General features: G+C 37.2%; 2 protein-coding genes across 2 annotated transcripts in view; both read left to right on the top strand.

The window, feature by feature from the left end:
- The window catches only part of LOC311080143 (obscurin-like), a 395,902-nt gene that overhangs the window by 246,371 nt on the left and 137,365 nt on the right, over window positions 1-12,166 (top strand). The gene's annotated exons all lie outside the window — the stretch shown is intronic.
- On the top strand, window positions 2,376-8,803 carry LOC311080159 (Fc receptor-like protein 3). The gene is made up of 4 exons (XM_084109947.1): window positions 2,376-3,015; window positions 3,733-3,990; window positions 6,414-6,524; window positions 6,690-8,803. The coding sequence occupies exons 1-4, from the start codon at window positions 2,508-2,510 to the stop codon at window positions 6,746-6,748; spliced, it is 936 nt and encodes a 311-aa protein (XP_083966073.1). The 5' UTR covers window positions 2,376-2,507; the 3' UTR covers window positions 6,749-8,803.

The following is a 12,166-nucleotide window of genomic DNA, read 5'->3' as shown; positions in this document are numbered from 1 at the left end:
ACGGGCTCTGGTACACGTCACACACCAGGATGCGTGCGCACCCTCAGATCACTTGACGTGGTTGTGTATGAGGTAAAAACGATATAAATACTGTTCGTTTTCTCACACAAACCGCTCGTTTCGTGTCTTAGGCCATCAATGTGTACTTACGATGGGGAATTGTTTTAATTTGGACTCTGTGCATGCTCTTGAGACAGTGACCACAGACCTGCATTATATGACTGACAGACAAGAACGGTTTGACCTAAAAATATAAAAATTGAAACTACTGCAGAAAAAAAGACACCTACATCTTGGATGCCCTTGAGGTAAGCTAAAACATACCAAAATTTAATTTCAAAGTGAACTATCCCTTTAATGATTAGACCCAGCTTCGACAGTTGACTGGATACATCACCTTCCTTAGTGTCAAATATACATTTAGAATTTACAATTGTTCCTTGAACTCTTAAATTCGATGAACTAAACCTGCAGCTCTCGTTGACAGACATCTTATTCTAAACATAATCCTCTGATCATTCGGACTTGTTGTTTCCGACGGTTTCGGCGCATGAACTACGTCACGACCACACGTTAGCGATTGGCTATGGCAGATCCTGAGTGACTCTGGGCGGGGGGTACATTACAGATTATTTAAAATATGATACTATCTTTCTCGCTGGCAAATGAAATTAATAAAGAAAACGAACAAAAGTATTCATTCGGAATATTTCATATTTATTTTAATCTGAATGATGTGATGATATTGGGGGGGTTATATTAGCTGGATCTGATTTTTGAGGGGGTCATGACCCCCGTGCAAATTACGCGCATGCTCAGGGTACATTATGGCATGTTTTCTATGTACGACGTTCTCAATATAATTCATAATCCCACTTTTATAATGAACAACGCGTTATGGTTTTTGTATTATTATTTTAAACGGTGTACGCACAGAACAGAGGGGCGGGGTGAGCAAAGCTCATTATCATTTAAAGACACATGCACTGAAACGGCGTGCTGAAAACAGAGCTGTTTTTGACCAGGTAAAATGAGTGTTTTCTTACAATACTAATGAGAATTTTTAATTAAAGTATATTACAAACTTTTAATTTAGACCCTAAAGAATCATATTAGCTTGTACAAAAATGACATTATATGACCCCTTTAAAATACATTAAAAAACACGAATCAAATAAACAACTTTAAAAATGTCTATTAATTTGTCCATTTAAAAGTGATTTATTTATATACATTTTTATGTTTGAAATATTAAATTGATAAAGTGATTCTTCATTTTATTTTTAAGTGGCTCTCCTGGTCCTCCATAGTTTTGTACCTGATTATGATTTACAGTTACTTAAACAATAGATTGTATTTATCTGACACTCACACAAAAGTTTCAACATTATCTCACCTGAAAATGAAAATCGTAATAATTTAATCTTACATCTCTTTCTGCAAAATCTGTTTGTCTTTCTTCATTAGAACAAAACTGAACAATTTTGTTTTTACTGTAGTTCATATTCATATCTGTTTAATGCTACTATAAAATCCATATTTCAGCACTTATTCTCTTCTGTATGAACAGTTGCTGACAAAAACTCATTGATTTGTGTAACGCAGGTGAACTCTTGAGGATCTGAATCTGTTGTTGTTCTCCTGCAGGTTTAAAGCCGAAGCCTGAACTCACATCAGATCCTGCAGGAGCTGCACTGACTGGAAACACAGTGACTTTGACCTGTCGCATGGATCCGTCCACTGGAAACTGGGACTCTTACTGGTACAACCACACACTGAACCCTGAGACAGAGAAGACAGAAACAAACCCCTACAGCCTGAAGATTGATTCAGTGTCTGATGGAGGCCAGTACTGGTGTAGAGCTGGAAGAGGGAAACCAGTCTATTACACACAATACAGTGATGCACTGTGGGTAAATGTTACAGGTGAGAGAGACTGTAGTGTGTGATGCAACAAATACAGATCAGAGACAATATCTACACAACTTCTGAAACTATAAATGCAATAATCTGTGTTTGTACAGTGTTTCCTAAAGCTGTGCTGACGGTACGACCTGATGAACGAGTGTTTAGAGGAGAAACAGTCACTCTCAGATGTGATATAAAGTGGGGAGGAGACACTGAGTGGACATACAGATGGGAAATAGAGGGAACCAACAACCAATATGAAAACACTGTCAATCGAACCTCAACACAAGAGTTGAACATCAGCCGTGTTGATCTCTCTCACCGCGGTAAATACACCTGTACAGGACAGATACACACTCAAAGCTCTCAGCGCAGTGATGCTGTTACACTGACTGTCTCAGGTGAGTGTGTGTTTGTTGTGATCAGCTTCTCCATCAGTTTCTCTACGGCTCTGTAACTCGTGATGTTTTGTTCAGCTGAAGCTCAGGCATCAGTGCGAGTGTCTCCACAGCCGTGGCTGACTGAAGGAGAATCAGTGACTCTGACCTGTGAGGTTTCAGGCTCCTCTAAAGGCTGGACGTTCAGCTGGTTCAGAGATCATGATCATCTGTCAGACAGCAGCAGAGGAGCTGGAGGATCTTACACTCTCAGTCCTGCTGCTCTACAGCACACAGGAGTTTATACGTGCAGAGCAGAGAGAGGACGACCAGCCTATTACACACACACCAGCAGCTCACACACACTGTGGATCACTGGTGAGGGTTTATGCTTGTGCTCATCCGGATCTGTGTTTCACTGCAGTCTCTGTGCTGTCAGTTTTGATGGAGATTTTCCTCTTTTCAGGAGTTTCTGCTTCAGTGTCTCTGGTCATCAAGCCCAGCAGAAGTCAACACTTCTCATCTGACTCTCTCTCTCTGAGCTGTGAGGATCAGAGTAACTCTGCTGGATGGACAGTGAGAAGATACACAGACAAAGACACACAAACTTGTGCAAATCAAACAGGATCTCGATGTGTAATGGACTCTCTCAGCACATCTGACACTGGAGTGTACTGGTGTGAGTCTGAATCTGGAGAGAAACGGCATCCTCGAAACATCACTGTACATGGTGAGTCCAATCACTCTTACAACTAAGATAATAAATAACAATCTGTTCAGATTAAAAATTATTATATTTGAGAATTCAGTCATGTGATTATGCATTAAACTAACTGAAAATATCAGATTTTTTTTTTCACCCAGCACATTGAATATCAAGATTTCAACTCTATAATAAAATAAAATAAAATACACTACATTATCATTAAGTACTGGATTAATATATATATATATATATATATATATATATATAATAACCCTTATGTTATAATAACCCTTTTCTATGTGAATATAATGTAATTTATTCCTGTGATCAAAGCTGAATTCTCAGCATCATTACTCCAGTCTTCAGTGTCACATGATCCTTCAGAAATCACTCTAATATGATGATTTGATGCTCAAGAAACATTTATGATTATTATCAATGTTGAAAACAGTTGTGCTGCTTCATATTTATGTGGAAAACATTTATTTCTTCTTTGATGAGAAAGTTTGAAGAACATAATTTATTTGAAATACAAATATTTTGTAACATTATAAATGTCTTTTTTTAAATCAATGCGTCACATTTGATAATGCATCCTTGCTGAATAAAAGTAGCAGTTTCTCAGATTAACGGGAGTGAACATTTTGACCCTCCAGATCTTATTAATAATTGAAGTATGGCTCTGATTAATACAGCCTTGTATCGTCACTACATCTGTTGATGTATTTCTTGTGTTTGTAGACGGTGAGGTGATTCTGGAGAGTTCTGTTGATCCTGTGATTGAGGGAGAGACTCTGACTCTACACTGTTTACATCGATCTACAAACTCCCCGATCCTCAGCGCTGATTTCTATAAAGACGGATCACTGATCCAGAATCAGACGACAGGAGAGATGAGCATCACTACTGTCTCAAAGTCACATGAAGGTTTCTACTACTGTAAAACAGAGAGAGGACGATCACTCCACAGCTGGATCTCAGTCAGAGAAGTCTTTAACGGTGAGATGATTTAATGAGAAACGCCACACCATTATTATATACTATTATATATTATAGTCTCTGGCTCTTATTTCTGCTGGAGCAAAATCAGTTATTGACATCAGTGTTTATTGTTTCACATAAACGAAAGCATAACCATCAAATCACATGCAAAATATACTGGTCATGTACTGGTCGGAGACACGAAGGTTGAGGATCCAAACACAGTATTTATTAGTGATGTTACGTTCTGTGCCGAGGCTTCGGAGTGTGTGTCGAGAAATCCTGGAAGCTTTCAGTGAAGCTCGTATCGAGGCTTGTGTCGCTTTAGACCAATGACATCATTGATGATGGTTCAGGAAGCGCTTCCAATCTTGGCGCAATATTTTGACAGATATATAAACTCATGGTTTAAACCCAGACACTTTCATAATAGTAATATTGCCCCTTATGCGTATTATGAGCAAATAATTGATTCACACACATTTTATAGCCCGATTTATGTCAAGCCAATAAGTTTATTACCCAGCTATGTTATACAATCATTATACACCAACAGGAAATACACATTATATTCATATAAATAGATTAGTCTATGTGGAAATTTATTATAAAAAAAAATAAATAATTCCCACCGTTATTTCTAAGCCTTAACTGGCACAAAATACAGTATCACAGACAGGGCAGGACTTAGGGGACCCGAAACTCTCCAAACTCTCCTACAAATGACCTCAACTAGAACAGCATTATGCTTGAGTTTCTTAGAACAATTAAGATGCAACATGCCCAGCATAGCCAAAGTTTAGATGTAATATTACATAGTCGTTATATAATCCAATAAAATACAGGATGTGCTCTTTCTCTGTTGAGAGAAGATCAAAACCCTGAAATAACAGAGCAATAAAGCCGGAGATAGTATTATAAAAATGTATTATCATATCTGCATCCTCCTCTTATGTTAGATTCTTAAATTCAATAAATTTAATAAATTAAATAAAAAAATAAAATAAAAAAAATACAATGTATGGGTACAATCTAATTAAATGACTATCAACAAAATCCATAGATGGATTTTGCATAAATTATATTAAGAGATTAATATTTTAAATATAACACTTTTTTTAAAATGTAGAAATATTAAAATTATTGGAAAAATGAAATAACGGTAATAGGCTACTATGAAATTATTAAATTACACCCACCAGTAGGTGGCGACAAATGAGTGAGTCACGATCACAAATTAATCAGAAGAAGGATACACTTATTGAATCGCGTCTGCTCATTATTATAATTACCAGTTTATGCAGTTTAATTATGGCCTCTAAGATCGCAGTCGGAAACTATTAGCCCCGGCTGGCCCGTTTGTAGCCCTCGCTCGTACTGGCTCGTATACAAATCAAACAAACATAAACTGGCAGGGTCTATGGGCTGCAGTCCAGTCAAGCTCAATGATAAGTTTGGCCTTGATCACAGATCACATTGTTCAAGCTCAAACCGGTGCGCAATGTTTTCCTACAGTTTCCGGGTTGAACGACATGTTTCGGTGTGCAACGGGGTTTGAGATACGTTTTCTCTTGTTTGGTGAGTGTGTCAAAAATGTCAGCCTAATAATCAGCAACATGTATACAAACCATACGCTATTAAAGAGACAGCTCGCACAATGGGTCCAAGTAGATTCGCTTACAAATGTGTCCTGCAGCTCGGTATACGCAACAGTTGAAGATATTAGAAGACATGTTTGTCTTTTCATCCTGAAATGCGAGGCAAATGTTGGATCACAATAATTAGGAACCACAGTTTCCACAAATCCCTTCAATCCATTGGGATGTTCTCTTTTATTCTGGACATCAAGGGCAGTGACTGTAACATTGAGTGTATTTTGCAGTATTAAACACATATTTATACCGATTTCATCAGGCACTGAAAATTCTTCAAAAAGAACACAATGGCCTTCTCAGCTGCCGTAGTTGCAACACTTGCGTCATCAGAACGGGTGTTCAACGCACCACCGTTTCCATTAAAAAAACGTTTTGCAACTTTTTGTCAGGGCTGATTGTGCTCATATGTGGTCAGTGTCAAACATACATTTTTGTTCTGAAGAGAATGATTTATTTTCTCACCCCTGAAACATTAACTTTCTTGGAACATAAAACAAGTTATTTGGAAAAATGTATCTCTGTTTTTGGCCATACAATGAAAATGAAAGAATCCTTCAAAATATATTTTATGTTCCACACAAGAAAGAAATTCAAACAGGTTTGAACAAAATGAAGGTCAGTAAATTTTAGCAGAATATTATTTTTAAAATGAACTATTCCTTTAATACAGAGCTCTGAAAGGGAAATGGTGGTGGAATAATAAAAGACAGGAAAAATATTCCAAAGCTTTTATATTCTCTCACAAACTTTGTTGCTCAATAATGTGCTTGTGTTTCTGTTTTTCAGTGTCACGTTCAGGTCAGATTTCTGTCCTCAAAATCCTCAGTTCTCTTCTGGCCGCTTCTCCGTATCTGCTAGCGACAGTCGTGCTGCTTTACAAATGTTACAGAGCGAGAGGTAAAACTTCTGTCTGACACACACACACACACACACACACACACACACACACACTCACTCACTCACTCACTCACTCACTCTCTCTAAAATAAAAAAGTGAAAAGAATATAATAACATAAGACATGTCCATTTAAATACTGAAAATGTTTTGTGTGTATTTCACAGTCTCTACTGCTGAAGACCAAAGTCAGTTCAACGTAGCAAAGGAAGAAACTTCAATCTGATATTAACCAGTTTAAAAAGACTCGTACTGTTATTTCTGTCAACATATGGTTTGAAAATACTGTAGTTGGTTCTTCTTTTATAGACTTCAAATGTGTAATATAATTGCGGGGATGCAAGGGGTGAGGGGCGGGGGGTAATATATACAAATAGTATATAGAATAAAGAAATAATATCATCAACAACACCAATCACAACAAACATTCCCAGAGAACACTCGTTTTAATAGATAGAGCTTACAGTAGGCCTGCATTTTTGACAGAACATAGTGATTCATGCTATTGTAATTTATTGTGGAATGTATTTGTGATACAAACAATGACTATTGAGGTATTTTTACAGGCAAAAACAAACCTGACGCAATACTTTTTATGCGTTTTGGGTGTTCATTTACACGACAGTGGCGTTTGTGGGGCCTGAAAAACGCAAACTTTTAAAAACGTGTTTCAAACTGCAAGTTTTTGAAAATGAGACCCTTATCAAATTTGTGAAAACAGTGACATCATGAACATGCGTAGGCTATTGCGTGTTTAGTCTATAGGCTTTTTTAAATGAAAGGTTGCTTACAACAGACTCAAGGATGATATATGTTTTCGAAGCCTTTGTGTTCAAAGGTTTTGACATTTTCTTAAAGGATGTAAAAGTGACTTTATCAGAGGAGAACATTCTAAGATTGGGATTATAGTGAATGTTTCTGGCTTTGTGAAGATGAAATTTATCCAGAAGACAAAGTAATGATACAGTATTATCAAGATTAACATCCTTAGAATGGAAATCGGACAAAAACATGATAGATTGTCATTTGTGATAAGAATGTAAAATAATGTGTGTGTGCAGTCCCGTAGTCTTTATTTACAAAGTTGCATCGCCAACTACTTGTCTGTTATGCGATATACAGCATTATTAGTCGTTTTTTACGGGTTCGTGTGAACAGGGATCATTTTGATAACGTTGTCATCTATACAAAGAAAAATGTTTCTGTTTTTAGCACATTGTTCATACCCTTGTTCTCCAGAGTGCAGTGGAGATCCTCCAGTAGGCGGCGACAAATCACTGTCAATGAGTGAGTCATTGAACCTCATTCAAATTAGGGCTGCACGATTAATAGCAATTTACATTAAATCGCACTTAAACTTGTTTGGCTTATTGCGATTTTGAAATTTATAACGAAATCAATTCGCAAAGGCTGCGATTATTTCTTTATGCGCAGCTTGTCACTGATGTACGGCTCTGTAAACACTGTGAGTTTGAGTCACTTATAACGTGCATTTGAAAAAGCAACACACATCAGACATCTTTCCAAAGACGAGAAGCATTTATGAACCTCGTGTGTGTGTGTGTGTGTGTGTGTGTGTGTGTGTGTGTGTGTGTGTGTGTGTGTGTGTGTGTGTGTGTGTGAGTGAGTGTGTGACGCCCTCTGGCGTTCTGATGGAGCATTTACTACCGATTCTGCATAAAATAATTGCAGCCTTTGCCAAATCAGGTGCGGTTTCATTGCGATTAATCGTGCAGCCCTAATTAAAATCATTCTTTCAGAGATTCTTTCATTACGAGCAACTGTTCTCATGTGGCTTTGTTTAAAACTATTTTCATTTAGCAAAAAAAGACAGTGTGTCTGAAATGTAATTTACTTCATACTAACTTGTTTATTAAACTTTTCTATAACAATATCAGATTTGCAATATGCTTTTCCAGGAAAAACAGCACTCTTGCTCTTTACTCTTATTGCTTGCCTGTATCATTATAAATATAAAAATCAGGAACTCATTATTGGGGCATTCCTCCAATGTATTGATTTCGTTATAAAAATTGTGTTGTGTTTATAAACGTGAAAACTATATTTGTTATAACCATAAACTTGTAAAAAAAAAAAAAAGATTTAAACAAATTGTGTGTGTGTGTGTTGTTGTGTATGTTCTTCCAACAGCTTGACAGTGATATCATGTTGCTTGTTCTAGATCACTCGTCTCAGTAATTAGTAAACATGCCAGTTTTATTCTGTATCAAATGTTCTGTATAAACAAATTACTAAATAAATAAGTGTGGATTTTAACTTATTTGGATTTGCTCTTTTGAACAATTGTTAGAAACCTGATCGAACTCAAATGCCTGTATATTTCTAGTAATCCTGAAGATCTTCATTAAAGTGTATCTCGACGGCCAGAGTTGCCCACTGGTTTATTTAATGTAACATCAACACTCTTTAAAGGATTACTTCAGTCCAAAAAAAAAAAAAATGAAATCACCATCATGTCGTTCCAGAACCCGTTGAACGTTGAACCCGGAAGCGCTGCACTGTGTTTAGAGACGCTCTCGTCGCTTCATAACATTAAGGTTGAACCACTGGAGTCACATGGACTATTTTAACGATGTCTTTACTACCTTTCTGGGCCTTGAAAGTGGTCATTGTATTGTGTGGTAGATTTTTCCCCTACGCTCCTGACCGAGTGTCCCTAACACCTGCAAATATTATACTCAGTTGAGTTCTCCTCTGACCGCGCGGGTTGACGCCTAAGTATCTGACCGCATAAAATGCCTAAGAATTATAGTTACCTGACCGCAATCTAACCCCGCCTAAGAGTCTCACAAAGAGTCGAACGACGTCTCGGTCCGTTCAAACACTATCACTTGGGAATAGAAGTAAGATCTCTAGTGTTTCGCTACATAACTTGCTGCGCAATAATAACCGACAGACTTCAGACAATGCCTTCGGATATGCTTTAATCACAGCCGGAGGATCTCAGACAAATCTCAGAGAAAATCCCACCAGCAAAAAGAATACAACGTTTTTTATAGAATAGGAGCAAAAATGACATGATAAATTACATAATTTCCCTACATCGAATTACGAATTTCTCCCATCTAGTGGTGAAATTGTATTTTGCATTCAAACGAATATTGCTCTCCAGCGCCTCGCTTTTTCAAATGCGTGTTGCATCTACGGGAGCCGTTACGTACCATAAAGCTATGACAGGATGTCTTTTAATAGCACTTCATCGAGTTCTACTGTCTGTCTATATAATAAAGTACACAACCAAGCAATGAAAAAAAGCTTGTAATTAAGACCGTAACATTGACTTACCTGACGAGAAGAAAGCAGGCAACTTCAGCGTCTTTTTTGAAAGCTTTCTCCTGCATTAGCTCTTTCCACCTGGAAAAAGCTATCCCGACATTAACCCTTGTTTTTGTAATCTCCGGTCACGTTTCGTTTTTACGGTCTACTTTGGACTTTTTCGACGACGAGGACTCCTTATCCTGTGACTAATAACCGTACAGTGCAGCCTTTTAAACTTGCCGGGGCAGTGACAAGCGCCTCTCACCGCTCTGCTCCTCCATTTCTGCTGGCTTCAGTCACGTGACGCTGGCTCTGAACGAAAACGCGTTGTGGAAACGCGTTGGCCTAGTACTTTTTGTCCCTCTCTGCTATTATAGTTTTTCAAGATGGCGGAACTAAGCCTCCGTGGACCTACCCGTCCCATGTATATAAAGATAATAAATTCTTCGCTTACGAGGATAAGTCAGATCATTGGCAGAGGTATTTGTACACCATTGAGGACATATTTAAGAATAAAAATATTGATTTTAGATAATAAAATACCTAAAAAAAACTACACATTGTCCCTTTTAACAAATGAGTTGAGAAAACAAACAGGAGAGATTAAGTGTGCAAGAGTACTTCAGGATGGAGCATTGATGGTAATATGTGAAAATGAGGAACAGAAGGATAAGGTGATGAAAATGAAGGTTGTAAACAAGTGATTTCAAGTTGTAAGCAAACAGGTGAAAAACATGGATATGTGGAGTAATTACAGGGGTCCTATTGGATGTAACAATGACAGAGCTGAGGAGGAATATAAAAGGAGGAAATGTAATTGAAGCAAAGCGATTGCAAAGGAATAGGGAAGGTAATAAGGAAGAAAGTCTGTCTGTAATGTCACGCTTTGAAAGAGGAGTGTTACCAAGTAGAGTGATGGTTGGATATGTTAGCTTTCAGGTGAGAGCATGTGCGTGCTCCAATGAGATGTTATAACTGCCAGAGATATGGTCATATGTGGCCCTGGAACACAAAACCAGTCACGAGTCGCACGGGTATATTTGTGGCAATAGCCAACAATACATTGTATGGCTCAAAATTATACATTTTTCTTTTATGCCAAATATCATTAGGATATTAAGTAAAGATCATGTTCCATGAAGATATTTAGTAAATTTCCTATCGTAAATATATAAAACATTTATTTTTGTGAGTGAATGCAGCACAATCGCGAACATAAATGCACAACTTTAAAGGAGATTTTCTCAATGTTTCGATTTTTTTGCACTCTCAGATTCCAGATTTTCAAATAGTTGTATTTCAGCCAAATAATATCCTATCCTAACAAACCTTACATTAATGGAAAGCTTATTTATATTATTTATATTCAGCTTTCCATTGATGTATACATTTCAATTTCCAAATATTGACCCATGTGACTGGTTTTGTGGTCACATATTGCAAGTGTATGCAGAGCCAAAAAGAGATGTGCACATTGTGTGAAAGAACATGAGTATGGAAAATGTGGAAGTAATGTTGAAGCAAAATGCTTTAATTGTGGTGGGGCGCATAATTTGGCATATGGAGGATGTCAATGTCAATGTCAATTTTATTTCTATAGCACTACTAAACACAACACCAGTTGACCAGTGTGCTTTACATCAATACAAGAGGCAATACAAACACACAAACAAAACACAATGCAATACATTTCATCCTTGACCATATGCTAATTCAAAAAAATAAGTTTTTAGCCTAGATTTAAAAACACGGATGGAGCAAATCTAATACTAAAAGGTAACACATTCCACAGTGTGGGAGCAGCCGCTGAAAACGGGTGGTCACCCCTACTTTTCAACTTTGATTTCGGAATACGTGTTAATTTCTGATTAGACGACCGGAGAGACATAACTGGAAGATGTTCTGTCAGTAGATCCGAAAGGTAAGGAGGGGCCAAACCATGTAAGGATTTAAATACCAAAAGAAGAATTTTAAAATCAACACGATATCGTACAGGAAACCAGTGCAAATAACGTAGCACTGGAGTAATATGGTCCCGTTTTCTAGTACATGTCAGAAGTCTTGCTGCCGCATTTTGTACCATCTGTAACCAGGATAAAGCTGCTCTGCTGATCCCGTAATACAGTGAATTGCAATAGTCTAACCTCTGTGGAAAAAATGTAATATGTTCTATATGTTTGCATTTTCTTATATTCATAGAATCTTAGAAATATGATGATAATCAGATGAATGTAGTGTTGATACATACTCTTATGAATATACAAATGTGTATGTCCTTGTATATGACCTGACAAAAGTTAATGTGACTGAATGTATGACCAAGACAGAGAGTCTCCATTCAAGAGTGTAATATGATTAAATATGA

Source organism: Abramis brama, assembly GCF_963993115.1.
Source record: "Abramis brama genome assembly, chromosome: 3".
Taxonomy (NCBI): Eukaryota; Metazoa; Chordata; class Actinopteri; order Cypriniformes; family Leuciscidae; genus Abramis; species Abramis brama.
The sequence above is the reverse complement of the archived record's forward strand: the minus strand, read 5'-3'. Positions and strand labels throughout refer to the sequence as shown.

Coding starts and splice junctions, on each gene's coding strand:
- LOC311080159 (XM_084109947.1), top strand. CDS start 2,508: ATGATCATCTGTCAGACAGCAGCAGAGGAGCTGGAGGATCTTACACTC. Junction 3,991..6,413: donor AGTCAGAGAAGTCTTTAACG/GTGAGATGATTT, acceptor TCTGTTTTTCAG/TGTCACGTTCAGGTCAGATT. Junction 6,525..6,689: donor CAAATGTTACAGAGCGAGAG/GTAAAACTTCTG, acceptor TGTATTTCACAG/TCTCTACTGCTGAAGACCAA.